Here is a 15,191-nt window from a genome sequence, read left to right on the forward strand (position 1 = left end):
AGAACAGGCTCAGCCCCTTGGGACCCTCAAGTGGAAGGACAGAATGAGTACGGGGCAGATTCTAATCCCACCTGCATAAACTTAGAGGCAGCTGTAGCTTTTACAATGCAGGTTAACCACTCACTGGGATTTAAGCTAATGCACAGTGTGAAGAAACTGTGAAAGCTATTCATGCCTCTTCATGCTGTGGTTTGTTTCTGGAGAATTTACTAGAAAAGTATATTAAGGGCTGTGATAATGTTTCATCCTGCTAAACCAAACTCAGACTCTAACTTCCCAAGTCTTCATGTAACCATGGTTTTGGGGGTTGGTAATGAAGGGTCAGTCCTTCAGCACAGAACACAAACACCTAAAGCTAGACATGAACCTCAAAGTAGCAATATATTTATTTACAAAATATACAGTTTCACAGAAACAGCTTCGCTTTATACACATAAACTTTATAATTACACAGAACCATGTAAACGATGTTAAGTGTCTGGCCTGGCCAAAGCCGACGGGAGGGACTTGCTTTGGGGATGACAACTTTCCCTCCCTTCTCCATCAGCCACCAACCAGGAACCCGGAGATGGGCCATACCTAATTTGCATAAAGCTGATTGCAGCTGCCCAGCTCAATCTAACAGAAAAACTGTGGTGTCCTGACTTCTTAGACACCACCCACAGGGATAACTCTGTTAAAAGAACAAAAGCAAATGAATGAAACAGAAATCGAGATGAGTATCAAATGCCTTCCAGAGGTGTCACCAGGAACTAAGTCTTCTAAGAGCAATATGGTAATTGCCAGGACTGGCAGCTCCACCCTAAAATCACACCTATTCTTAAACACACTTGTAAAACTGTGGAGTTTCTTTTTTAAGAGAGAAACACTTGGAAACTTTGGCTACTGTCATGGTGAAGACACAGGACAGGCAATGTCATGGTGCAGATCTTTGGCAAATTCCTCTCCCAACTTTTCCTGGACTTTTGCCCTAGTCAGAGCCAGACGGTTGTCTGGGGAGAAGGTTGTTTCTAAGCCAGGCTCCTTACTATTTTTCTCTACAGTAGAACATCTCCCTTGGGGCTCTTCACAATAAAATGGATTTCAAAAACTATTTCTATTTTTGTGTTAATAGAAACAACAGAATTAAAAATGAAACAAAAAAGGCAGTTGGCTGGTCAAGCATGAAAGATACTAGGACAAAATATAGGCTCTGATCAGCCGATTACAGTTCAACCCCCCTCCCCCCACCCGTGCTTCAGTGAGAGAACGTGGACACAAGTCCGTCTGGTGGCCTCATACATGGGGACCATGTAGAGAAGTCCCCCTGTGGGAAGACTGAGGCTCCATCTTGATGTCAATAAATATGCCTGACTTGGGCACCCTTCCCTCTTCATGCTTCATAAGAAATAATGTTTATGAAGACACACTCATCAATATACAAAAAAAACGAGTATTTAAACTGCTAGAGAGTAATGTCAGTTTCAGAGAACACAGAAGTCCTCCCTCTCCCTCAAGCCTGAGACCCATCAGTGTCCCTGCCACATGGCCCTCCAGCGGAGGCCTGCTGGGGCTTCAAACTCCCTGGCCTCTCCAGAGCTGGCCTGCACCGAGCTCTGGGGTCTCCTCGGTCCAGGGCCCTCCTTTAGATCTAAGGAACTTTGCAAAGCTCAGTGGTATGTTCCTGGAGGCCAATGTTACCATATCACTCACTCAGCAACTCAAACCAAAAAAATGCTTCAAAAGTCCTAACCGTGCCCCCTGGAACCAGCAGGCCAGCCTGTACGAGGGGCACACTAAGGATACCCGTGAGGGAGGCCTTCCTCCCCACTTTCCCTCCCCCCACCATGTGGAGAACACCCTCCCCCAGAGACTGCCTAACCTTTAATGTCGCTGCTAGAACCAAGTGAGCGGGGAGACACAAGCAGAGGATCCAGGCGCCCCCTCACTTGAAAACAGCTTGCTGGGCACCCCCAGGCCCTCCAAAGCCAACTGGAGAGGAAGGGAACCCTGGCAGAAGTCTGCCAATACTTTTGGCTATTTCGTGCAAAAAGACAGGTTTTTTTACATCGTGCAAAACAGGAAACTGAGTTATGAACACGGGCCACCATGACCCCACCCCCGGAACCAACCCTTTCCACAGAGAAGCAGCTGCATAGTGTCCCCTTTAAAGAACAGAAGGAAACCTGGGGCTCACCAGCGAGCTCACTACCCCTGGGTGAGGCCAGGGACTCCAGTCCCAGGGGGACAGGCATCCATCCCCCAAGGCAGGGGAGAGGGGGACCACTAAGGGAGGAGCGACTTTGATGGTTGCTGTACAGACACTTATGGTAAAAGACAGACTGGAGAAGAACTTTACACGTATGGTGGTTCATAAACAGGCCAGGGAAACAACATCTCCTCGCGCCAACACAGCGGAAGCAGGAGTAACAGCCAGCACTTATTCCGATCGGCGGGAGTTTGTCAACAATGAGAGCAAAAATGCACAACGACCACGCACCCTCATGTTCGGCTGGACCAAGCCCGCTGCACTTGGGTGTGCAGTCCACCTCCACTGCAGAGACCACGGCTCCAGCAGCAGCTCTGGCCAACGAGGATTTTATTCAGTCACTGGCTATGTACAGTTTATACCTTGGACAGCTGGTCCTTTCGTGTAGGCACCTGAACGGCAGGGGTCTGCCCGCGCTGGAGCTAAGAGTCCTGTGCTCAACTAAGACCAGGGCCAGCAGGCCCACAGGCCCTTCCGACTCCTCGCCCTCCAGCAGTCAGTCCAGAAACAGCTTCCGGGAGCCCATTCGGGACCGGTTGGAACGGCGGATGTCAAACTTCGAGTCCCGGCACTTTTGGCAGACAAACACTTCCGGAACGTTGGACTTCCTGATCTTTGCACAGGACAGGTGAATCCAAGTGTGGCACTCGTTGCATTCTATCATTGGGCGGCCAGCAAACGGTTTCATGCAGAAGCACGTGACCAGGTCCCAGGAGTCATCATCTGAAAGCAGAGAATCACGTTAAGAGTGGAAAAATCTCTCACACCACCACCAATCAGAACCCCTCCCATCAGGAAAGCCACTCTCCAAAGGGACAGGGCAGCTGAGCTGCGGTGAAACCAATTTCAAGTTTCAGGGTGATACTTCCTGCTCTGAAAATGCATGCGTGCACAAAAAGCACTGAAATGTGTGGTACGAGGAACTCCCCACAAGGTGGTCACTCATGAGCTATGTTATTTTCACATTCTGAGGCCTGCTCTGGAATGTCCGCTGTCTTCAGATGTGATCACCCCTTCCTAAATGTCTCAGCATCGGCCTTCTCATACCCTTTCCCCTGAAGGTGGTGGGGCATGCTCCCCTGTCCCCCTCCAAGGAAGGGGCCACCGCACTGAGACCCCGCACCTCACGGCAGGCGCATGGGATCTCAGCTCCTCGACCAGGGATCGAACCCACAACCCCTGCAATGGAAGGGGAAGGTTAGGGCCCTGAAACCCCGCACTTAGCATCCCACCTCTGGGCCACTCACCGGAATCCACCATGATGTCTTCATCGTTGCCCGTGCTGTCTTCGTCCCGGAACACCACCTGCTTGCCCTGCCGGACGATAGTCCGTTTGCCTTCAGTTTTTATTTCTTTGACCTGATCCGGTGACACTGTGGTGCAAGACCCACTGGAAGGAGTATCGGAGTCCCAGCCCGAGCAGGGGTCTCCAGCGGCCTGGGGGATATCCTGCAGAGTGGGGCTCGTGGGGGTCTCTGCGTATGGGTCGGCGGCTTCCAGCTGCAGCAAGCCCCCCATGTAGCCCTCCTTCCCAGGCACGTCACTGTCCCTTCGCTTCCTCTTCTTCTTTTTCTTCAGCTTGTCAGTCTTCTTTCTGTCTAGCAGGAAGTTACTAGGCTTAGCTCGCTGCAGGAGGGTGGGCTGCAGGTGGCCAAAGCAGCGGTCAGAGACTGGCAAGGGCACGGTGGACGAGATGTCGGCAAAACTGGCATCCCAGCCGTCGCTGTCGATGGTACCAGCGGTGCTGTTGGCGGGGCTGGGACTGCTCCTCAGAGGGACTTCCTGAAAGGACAGAGAAAAAGGGACGGCTTCTGATTATTTCAACCAGCCTCCAACACCAAGAGCTTGCCCTGAGCAGAGCTTCCCCAGGACCCCATCCTCCCCACTCCCCACCAGGTCAGGTCTGCAGATGCGGGAAACAAGAACCCAGAGCTCCTCAGCTCTCACCAGTGCTATTCTTTAGGAACATCAGGAATGGGATTTAGTGCGTCCTTCCAGCTACAACATGAACCCACAAGGGGGACCTCCAGCCCTGGGTGAACCCTCACCAAGAACTTAGTTGATAGTCAGTCCACTTCTGTGACAGGAGTGCCAAAGACACACCCTCAAGTTCTTATCTTTCCTGATTTTATAGTCTCCCCCACAACTGTCCTCCCAAAGGATGTACATTTTAATTAAGTGAATGTAAATTAATGATGAGGATGTTCTGACACTTTTCTTTAAAAACTTGGAGGCATCTCAAAATACTGCAAAATCCAAGTATGTTATTACTGCCCTAAAGCAGTGAGTTCAAGTCTCTAGTTCCTTCAGGTCAATCAAGCAAGCTGTTACTCTTTATGTGCAAACAGTAGCAGCATTCACGTAGGCATTATCGACCTAGCTGGCAGTGGAAACAATAAGTCAGTGCTGGGATCTGGCCCCCTAAAAATACTGGATTCCTTTCTCTTTAGCCTTGCACAGTATGAACCAGGCCCCTGAAGTTTGAGCACCCTGGCAGCACTGGTCCACCTGCCCATTTCTCAGCAAGGAAAAAATGCCTTAATTTACATGGGATTCTGGCCACGATTCCCTGAAGATTCTGTAATGACACCAACCAGGAGGCCACCCACCTACAGGTAGGGCAGGGTGGACTGGGCCCAACTATTTGATCTGCTTGAACCCCAGGCTCCACCACCAAAGAGCCTGTACCCAGAGTAAAGAGTTCCCTCTCTGTGCCCCAGTGTCCTCATCTTTAAAATGGAAGAGAAAAAATAAATAAACACAACAGAAACAAACAGGAGATTCCCAGGAAGTCCAGTGATTAGAATTCAGCACTTTCACTGCTGGCCCTGGGTTTGATTCCTGGTCGTGGAACTAAGATCCTACAAAGCATGTGGCACAGCCAAAATAAACAAACTACTACTGAAAAGGCTATAATAAAAGCTCCTACTGCATATCATTATAATGGGCAAAAATAGTGCCTAGCCACAGTAAGCTCTCCAGGGTTCCCTTGTGGCTTAATTGGTAAAGAATCCACCTGCAATGCAGGAGACCCTGGTTTGATTCCTGGGTTGGGAAGATCTACTGGAGAAGGGATAGGCTACCCACTCCAGTGTCCTTGGGCTTCCCTTGTGGCTCAGCAGATAAAGAATCCACCTGCAATGCAGGAGACCTGGGTTAGATCCCTGAATTGGGAAGATCCCCTGCAGAAGGGAAAGGCTACCCACTCAGTATTGTGGCCTGGAGAATTCCACGGACCGTATAGACCACAGGGTCACAAAGAGTCGGACACGACTAAGTGACAGTAACCTTTCAATAAACACTGGACATTGGGAAGGTATCTGTTAGATTATTTGTAAGCAAACTTTGAAAGTTTATCAAACCATTTCTAGACAAATCTACATTTTCCATCCGTTTTAGGAACCACTTCCCAGGCTGGTCTAGGTTTCTAAGAAAAATTTCTGCCTGACTATTATGGCAAGTCCTCCCATTCAATCCCTTCCAGACCCACCACCTTGTCAAAGACTCTGGATTTGCTGCCAGCAAGGTCTCTGAAATGCTGAATTACCTCCTTTGGATAAGGGATGTAGCCTGCATAGGCCAAGACAAAGGTGCAGAATTTGTTGAAATCCTCCACAGTCCTGCGCCGCTTGTAACTGGGGGAGTACTCCTGTTAACAGCAAGAAAAGGGAGCATGTTTGGAAGCAGACACTTATAGGTGAAATCAAAAAAACAATACTAAACAGGCTGGAGCTTTCATAGTTCGCCACTCAAAAACACACTGCTAAATTTACAGACACTCTAGAAACAATATAAGGTAAGACTGGGTCAAGAATTAACAGTTTTCAGAAGGTTGAAAGAGGAGGTATGTGATGCTATGCCAAGAATACTGGGAAACTGGCTAGGAGATAAAAGATTGTACAAAAGTCTATTTATTAGCGCTCATGTTGCATTTTCTGACATTATCTATTAAGTTTCTACAGGCCTATTGAGAGCCCTAATAATTAACTTTTTTGCCACAAATTTTCCACTTTGAAGATAAACTGCTGCAGCTGAAGTATTTTAAGTGACTTCAGAAGTCAACTACTTTTCAACCTGCAGAGTTCAGACCTGGAATCCTGGACCTGAATTTTGCCTGACCCCTCCCTCCTACCCGGCTCTCACCTCCAGAGGAGACACTTCCTGCTGGTCCCTCCGCTCCTCCAACACCCTGGGGCAAGGCACCCCTCAACCCAGAAAAAATCCTGCCACTACCATTTACTACCATTTAGGGAAACCTAACTCTGTATATAATTACAGTCACTAAAAGCCGCCTGCAATGCAGGAGGGGAAGATCCCCTGGAGGAGGAGAAGGCAACCCATTCCAGTATCCTTGCCTGGAATCCCCTAGACAGAAGAACCTGGAGGGCTACAGTCCCCCAGGCTTAACGACTAGGACAGGATTTAAGGACTGAACAACAAAATCATTTGCATACTGAAGGTCAAATACTAGAAATTTTGGCTTGTGTGTCCCATCCCCATTCAATTAAGAATCGCCCTCAACAAGAATTGATTCTCTCCTGAGAAAGAGGAGCTAGAAAGAAAAAGATTATTTGCTTCTCTTCGGTTCATTCGACTAGCGTATTTACTTAGGTTTTCTTTAAGCACTTTATCACCCACCTCAATCCCATCCTTACGAGTTCAGCTAAATTTCCAGAGCCGAGGGGCCCACTCCCCACTCGGATGGAAGTAGGGGGAGGAGATGACGGGGTGGGCTCCGGCTTCTGCCCGAGTACAACCACCCCCGCCCCCTCAGTCCAGCGCGCCCAGAAAACAGCGCGGGCGGCCTGCTACCCGCAGGTCTCCTTCCAAGGGCTCCACTTCTTTTTATTTTCTCAACTCGGTGCTAGCAAACCGCCTCTGCCCTCAGCCCTCGGCCGTCCAGACCCGGAGAGGCGCGCAGGACGGCGGCGAGGCAGAGTCCGCGCGGTACCTAGCGCTTCCAGAGCCGGGGAGACCCTGCCCCCCACCGCAGAGAGAACTGACCGCCCTCCCTCCGGCTGGGTGGGAGGGCTGCGGCCCTCAAACTCGCGGGGAGAACTTTTATTTCGGCGGGGAATGTGCTGAAGTGGGTCAGTAGCCGGGACTCAGAGTGGATGGCGGCGGTGCCCTCGGGCCCGGGGCGGGGGACCCGCGCCGCTCCTACCGCGCCGGCCGCCCGGGCCCCGCCAACGCCGCCCGTAAGAAAAGCAGATGGCGGTGCGGCCCCCTCCCCGCCCTCCCGCGGAAGCCGCTCCTCGCCGACAAGCGGCCCCGGAAGGTGCGGGGCCCATCCCGCGGGGGAGGGGGCGCGAGTAGCCGGGCAGGATTCGGGGTCCGGGACTTACAGGCCCCGCGAGCCCCCGAGGCGGCAGCGCGGCGGACTAGCCCGCCCGGCGCCGCCTCCCCTCCCCCACCCGCCGGCGTCCGGACCCGCACCCCGGACTCGGCGAGCTTGGGGAGAGAGAGGGGACCGCGGCGGGGGCTCCGGGGGATGGGGGCGGCCGGGAGAACCGAGGGCCGATCCCCGGAAGGAGGGGGAGCCGGGGCGGGGCGAGCCGAGCTCGGGGGAGGGGGCCCTGTAGGGGGAGGCAAACGCGTCGGGGGTGGGAGCAAGGCTCAGGCCCCCGCAGGGGTGGGGATCCCGAAGGACGAGCCTCCCCCACCCTTGCCAGAGGGGGCGGGGGCCGAGCGGGAGTCAGGGGGCGGGGCGCGGGCCACCGGGCCTGGGGGGATTAGGGGAGGAGGCGGGGGCGCGCGGAGCGGCGTCCCCGTCCGAGGGGGGGCCGCGAGCCCCTCTGGGAGGGGGTGGGTGATTCCTCCGGGAAGCTGGAGCGCGGGGCGGAGGCGGCTCGGACCGAGTCCCCGGGGGCGGGGAAGGGGTAAGCCAGGCCGGCGAGGAGGGGCCGGGGGCGCACACAGGTCCCCCGGCTACGCGAGGCCGGGGAGGGTGGGCGCGGCGACCACGGGGAAGGGGCGCCGGGAGGACGCGGACGCCCGCGGAAGGGACGCCGAGAATACAGCGGGCGGGGAAGACCGGGCGCGGGCCCGAGTGGGGGGCGGGGTTGGGCGCCCGGGGGGCGACGAGAGATAGCTGGGGGAGGGGAGAACGGCGCCCGGCCGGCGGGGGTCCGCCTTCGGGAGCACCGGATCGGCGTGAGGGTGGTCAGGGGCTGTCGGGGCGCAGCTCTCACTCACCTCCGGGTGAAAAGCGGCGGCGCAGGAGTCGGAGTCCATGTTCAGGGTGGGGGGCGGCGACCGCGGACTGCAGGGGCCGGGATGCGGACGCCAGGCCACGGGGCCGCTCGGAGACGGGGGCTCTGGCGGCCGCGCAGGGCGAAGGCGGACCCGGGAGGGGTCGCCCCGACTGAAGATGATGGGGGGTCGGTGTGTCGCGTCCTGGACACTATACTCTCGGGCCGGCGGCTCCACAGCCGAGCAGAGTTGTCGATGCAGGTCCTGCGACCAGCGCGACTGGAGAGGCGGGAGAGTCGCTGCGGGGGGCGGCGGCGGCGGCGGCGGCGAGCGGGAACCCGACCGGCTCCCCGACCTGACGCCCAGTTCGGCTCGTGTCTCGGGAGGGAGGGCGGGAGAGCCGCGAGGGCTGCCGGGAAATGTAGTCTGGGAGCGACGGAAAGCCGACGGCGAGGGGGTGGGCGCGAGGCATTGTGGGAGTCATAGTCCTCGGCTCTGCCGCTGAGGCGCACAAAGGTCCCCTCGAGGACTCCAACCCCCAGAGAGCTCCGCGGCGGCTGCTCGGTCTATGGAGGCAGTGGCTCGGAGACCCGAGACCGCCGGAGCGGGGGAGGTGCGGGGACTCGCGCCGGCTCGGCGATGGGGGAGGGGCGGTGCAAACCTGAGCGCCTGGGTCTCTGCGGAGGCGGGGGGGGGTCAGGGGTCGCCCCCGCGGGTGGGGGCGGGGCTGACGGCCTTGGTCTTGGTGGGCGGCGGCTAGCGCCACCTTTTTCGCCTTTGGAACTTGGGGTCTGTGCCCCTTTGTGGGGCTGGGGGTCTCCACAGCCGGGCGGTAACGGCGGGCTTTGACGTCGCAGCCGCCCCACGGCTGACTCCCCGCGCCTCGGACCGGGTGAAGCGAACTTGTTTTCACGGCTGTGTCTTTTTCTGGCCGGCTCCGGGGCTCCGGGACCGCCGACCGAGGCCGAGAGGGGTGGGACCGCCCGAGTCTCCGCCGTAGCAAACATTTCGAAGTGTCGGGTTACCAGCGCATTTTTAAAAACTACACCAGTGTTGCCGGTGTTTTAGAAAGTGTTTTAAATACGTTTTTTTTTTCTTCCGTTCGCCTAACCTTGACATCAGTCCTGTTTTTTTACTTTGCATTGAATTAGTTCCTGAATGTGTTCTTCACAGGATCACAGCAGTGGGTGAGGCGAAAACCCGACAGAGATAAAGAGATATTTGGCTTTGACGCTGACATTGTTTACTGATATTTAATTGAGTTGGCTGTACTTAAATACTGGGCCGCGGAGTATTTTACAACTTTATATGTTGAAGGTTGATTTACTCTGAACACTTAATTGAAAATTAACTGCTCTGATAAACTTACCATGAGGAGGCCTCAAGTACTTTAATATTTTTAATAACCATTTGAAAGAGAAAAGTCTATATACGAAATGTAAATAATTCAATAACTTATTAGGTGGCTTCGAAGACAAACTGTTAAACAGGAATTACATAAAATTTTAAATTCAGATCAGAAAACTGACTCATCTACATACTAAATCAGAAAGATGATCGGAAGCACCCCTAAAAAAATTAGACTGTTTCCGTGGTAGTGAATGCTGCATTGGTTGTCTATTGCTGTTTGGATGGTTAAGATAATTCTGCTGGAAAACACAGTGAAAACAGTGATTAAGAGACTGATTTATCTTAGAAATACTTCTCTAAGCCTTTAATACCTTAGCTATAAAATGTTTTACTTGCCTCAATAAATAGTTTATTTTTATCATTGTTGCTACTTTTTAAAATATTTCAGCAAGATCTTCAAAGACTGGAGAGCTTCCCAGAGGTGATAGTAAATTGAGGTGCTTTACAAAGCTAGTAAGATAAAAACAGACATCAGATTTAACCTGTGGAAACATTAACACCTTCTCACAGAGTCCTCACCTTTAGGTGATTTAGCCAGATTTGGAATGTTATCTGATCTCTGTTGCCAGAGCAAATGTCCTGAGGTTCACCAGTTTCGCCAAGGCTCATATTCACCAGAGCAACTTGTTTTGTCTAAATATGAAAGGGCCAAGAAGGACATTATCCTACTACTAGTTTAAAGGTGTAAATACCAAGAAAAGAATAATTATGAGAGGCAAAGTCCAAATGAATAGAGAAATTTTTAAAAAAAGATCATGATTCCTTAATAATACAACTTTTCACATAATAAACATTAACCCCCCCAGTTAAGAAAATGATATAAAGAACTTACAATAATAAGGGACTTGATGACAAAAGAACCTAGAATTCAGGGATCTATATTGGACCACTCAGTCACACTAAGAAAATCCCAAACTTAGATGGTGTCGTGTGACAGTGATAACTTGCTCAGGGTAGGTATCCAATAGTTATTTGACTAAGTTCTTAGTACACAAAGGTGGGCTTTCCCTGGTGGCTCAGCAGTACGGGATCCACCTGCCAACTCAGAAGATGCATCCATCCCTGGTCTGGGACGATCCCTTGGAGAGGAAATGGCAATCCACTCCACTATTCTTGCCTGGGAAATCCCATGGACAGAGGTGCCTAGCCAGGCTACAGTCCATGAGGTGGAAAAAGAGCTGGACACAATTTAGCAACTAAGCAACAGTACCACCATGGAGGTGACCAGTACACCTGGTGTACTCTGCTTGTCTCCCTACCTGCCACTCCAGTGAAATAGAAAACTTCATAGAGGAAGACCTTCTTTATCCTTTGATTCCTGTTAGAAATTTAGCTTTGTGAAGAAGATTTAGATAGTAATACCTACCATCCCTTGCCTCAACACCAATAACTGACCCAAATTCAATAGCATAATATATGTAGCTGCGGAGATAATAAAGGTGCTTTCCTCTGTATCACAGGCTTAGGTTTCTTCAACATACTCAGTTTATTTCTCAGGTATCCTGTACGATTCTTGGGCTCCAGGGGGCAAATCTAGAATTCCATGAATCATGCAACAGCATTAGCCACAGTAGCCAGATCTTTGTTTTCTGCTTAAAAAAAAAACAAAAACAAAAAAACCTGCTACTGAATACTAATTCTCAGATGATTATAGTTACCCAGGGAAGAGGAAGAAAAAAGCCAACATTAGCACAGGTTGTGACAAGTTTTAAAATACTAAGAATACCATGGTTTCCCAGTAAGTAACTTGAGAATGTAGTTATTTTAATTGAGTTACCAAATATAGCTTCACCTTCCTAAATCTCACTCTACACTGCATTCACTTGGGGGAAACTCAGGAATGCTTTTCTGCTTCTGTTTTAACTCAGCCTGATTGTGGTTACACACAAAAGATATATTTTTCCAGGAATTATTTTTTGGTGTTTCATCATTTTACACAGTTTAATAGGATATTCTTATGGATTCTTAATGGATTTTCCTACCCACAGTTTTTTGCCTTTCTCACTTACAATTCCAAGAGAGGAAAATAAGTGAAAATTTCTCAAAACTGTATTTTGAACTTTTAGTACCTTGCCTACTGTATGAATGTGTGCAAATAATTTTTTTAATACTTATCTTTATTTATTTGGCTTTTGTTGTTGTTCAGTCACTTAGTTGTGTCCCACTCTTTGCGACCCCATAGAGTGCAGCATGCCAGACTTCCCTGTTTTTCACCATCTCCTGGAGCTTGCTCAAACTCACGTCCATTACGTCAGTGGTGCCATCCAAGCATCTCATCCTCTGTCATCTCTTTCTCCTGCTGTCAGTCTTTCCCAGCATCAGGGCCTTTTCTGATGAGTCAGTTCTTCCAACAGGTGTCCAAAGTATTGGAGCTTCAGCATCAGTCCTTCTAATGAATATTCAGGATTGATTTCCTTTGGGATTGACTGGTTTGATCTTGCAGTTCAAGGGACTCTCAGGAGTCTTCTCCAACACCACAGCTCAAAAGCATCAAGTCTTCAGCGTTCAACCTTCTTTATGATTCAACTCTCACATCCATACATGACTACAGGAAAAACCATAACTTTGACTAGATAGACCTTTGCTGGCAAAGTAACGTCTCTGATTTTTAATACGCTGTCTAGTTTCATCATAGCTTTTCTACCAGGTCTTAGTTGCTGCATGCAGGATCTTCTGTTGCAGCATGTGGACCCTAGTGTCCAACCAGGGATGGAACCCAGGCCCCCGGCATTAGGAGCACCAAGGTTCAGCCCCTAACCACCAAGGATGTCCTGGTGTGAATAATTTAAAATTATTAATAAATAATTTCTAAACTAGTATTGTCAACTTTCCATACAATGATGAAAATTAGATGTGCATGGACGAATCAAATGGATTTCTCATGCTTTGGTTTATACAGGTAATATATAAAGATTAATAGGTAACACTATGTCCCAAACAATTTAAATATTTTTACTTGTAGCACGTCATTTTCATATAATACTACTGTTTCATATAATACTGTTAATATATAATATTAATTAACAGAATACTGTAACATTCCTTAAAGGAAAAAAATTATATGTAATAAGTACATTACAAACCACACCTTAGGCAGCCCAGAATCAGAAAAAAATAGAATGTCTAATTGGGAAAAGGTACAATCTCTTTTTTGAGTTTGTAAATGCTACAGTATGTGTTCTTGTCCCCTTCATGGATCACAGCCTTGTCATGGCAAACAGGCAAGCTCAGTGAGGCTAACAGGCAAGCTCAGTGAGGCTATGAGCCTTCCTGTATGTTCTCAAAGAAAATAAAAGGGAGGTCACAGCAGCTTTTAAAATTATCTCAGTTAGCTGTTGTCCTGTCTGCCTAAAATCAGAATTCAAATATCAAGTGGTTTTCATTTTTTAAATGAAATTTGTTTTTATTTAATTTGGTATTTAATGAAATATGTGCCATTATTTGTTAAATCACATTGAATTACATTATCAGAAAGTTACTTAGACCAGTTTCATGATTTTAGAAGAGGTACACTTTTAAAATGACTGAAGTTTAGTCATTAAATACATTTTCCCACATACTATTGCTTGTTGGTTACAGTTAACACCTTCCTCACCAGAAAGTGGTGTTTGCACCACACTAGGGTGTTGGATGATATTTGAGAATTTTAAACCCCCATATTAATACAGTTTGCTGACTGTATCCATCACACTATCATACTGCAGTGAATGAATTTTTCACATTCCTATTTTGAACTCATGAGATTAATGAGCAAAAAAAAGGAACCAAGCAGCATGCTTGGGTTAGCAGGTTATTCAAAATTCCAAACACAGCTGATCAGTCTAAATCTGTTCCTTTCTTTTCTAACTACATTCCTTCATTGCCTTCAATTTATACACATGGCTTCAGGTGCTCTCCTGTTAGGTCTAGGATGTTAATAATATACTTTTTTTTCCTTAAGAACTGAACTTTTTATTTTGAACTTTCAATATTCCTTGAATACCCAGGTTATATATGTTTAATATAGCAAAACAGAAAATGCAGGCAAGCAAAAAACAACAAAACAAACCTAAACCTAGCCACCTAGAGAAAAATGTTACCTTCACAGTTTCTTGGTAGGCATATAAACACATTATAACAAATGGGGGTCACACAGGTAATCAGATTGTTTGCTTGACATCATAACATGAACATCTTTCCATTTTAATAGGTAGCAACATCTGTTTTTCAAAGTAAACCTGAAACAGTTAATCCCTGTTGTTGGGAATATACAAAAGTAGACTCAGTTCTTAACTACAGAAACATTATTGATGTAAAGATTTGATTTATACCAGGTGGATGGGTTTTGACCTAGAGGGACTGTAGTACTTTTCCCTGCAAACATCCCACTTCCTGGCTACTCAGACTTTCTTGTCACAAAGCCTGAGCAAGTAAGCTTATTGGCCCAGCTCCTGGGCCCAGGAATGCTGCCGTTAATAGCTGTGTGAACAGTCCATCTATGGGCAACAGGCAGCCCGCCTGGGTACCTGAAAGTTTTCTGACTTAGGTCTGCGCTTCCCATGCTGACATTCAGATCAGATACCTTCTCATGGCAAGATGATGAGAGATTCAGGAAGAGAAAAGAAGGCCTACAGTTCACTTCTCCGAGGTGGAATAAAACCAAGATGTCTTCTCCAAAGTCTGAATCGAATGAGCTGGAACCAAGAAATGACAGCAGCTCCTGGTGTGGCCCGCCTGCCCCAGGACACACGTGGGCGGAGTGAGGATTCCATCGGGTGTGTTTGCCAAGTTCATAGGGCGGGGTGGGGGCTACCCAGTAACAAAAACCCCGGTTTCATCTGCAACACAAGAAGCCCAAAAAGGGTCTTTTTTTAAAATGAGCAAATCGTCCATTGAACTGAAGAAAAAAATGGCTTCCAAGTGAGGGAATTTTTTCATCTGGTTTCTTTGAAAGCAAAGTCCTGGTATTGTATCTACTGGAACCAAAATAAGGAAGATTTCTTTCTTCATGGTCGCCCCACATGTGATGGTGACGTTGAAGAAGCACATCTCTGGGTTTTAAGGCAGTCCTGTCTGACCTTGAGCTGAGCCCGGTTCCCTCTGGGTAACTGGCGCCCCTCAAATGGAAGAGGAAAACCAGCTATTTTTCCCAGGAATTATTTTCTGGTGCTTCAGCTTTTTGTTCAGTTTAATAGTATATTCTAACGAATTCTCATGGATCTTTCCTACCCTGATTTCTGCCTTTCCTATTTCCATTACCAGGAGAGGAGGGGCTAGAAGGTCAGGGTGACCAAACACAGCCAGGGCAGGCCCCTCCCCTTCAGAGGGGAGCTCGGAGCCTGAAAGGGTCTCTATGACTCAA

General features: G+C 49.2%; 1 protein-coding gene across 1 annotated transcript; it reads right to left on the reverse strand.

The window, feature by feature from the left end:
• Window positions 1–368: 368 nt before the first annotated feature.
• On the reverse strand, window positions 369–8,816 carry PHF13 (PHD finger protein 13). The gene is made up of 4 exons (XM_065935847.1): window positions 8,444–8,816; window positions 5,796–5,897; window positions 3,496–4,030; window positions 369–2,971 (listed from the first exon to the last, which is right to left on the reverse strand). Exons 1-4 carry the CDS (start codon window positions 8,480–8,482, stop codon window positions 2,745–2,747), a joined length of 903 nt encoding a protein of 300 aa, XP_065791919.1. The 5' UTR covers window positions 8,483–8,816; the 3' UTR covers window positions 369–2,744.
• Window positions 8,817–15,191: the final 6,375 nt, after the last annotated feature.

Source organism: Muntiacus reevesi, chromosome 5 (assembly GCF_963930625.1).
Source record: "Muntiacus reevesi chromosome 5, mMunRee1.1, whole genome shotgun sequence".
Taxonomy (NCBI): domain Eukaryota; kingdom Metazoa; phylum Chordata; class Mammalia; order Artiodactyla; family Cervidae; genus Muntiacus; species Muntiacus reevesi.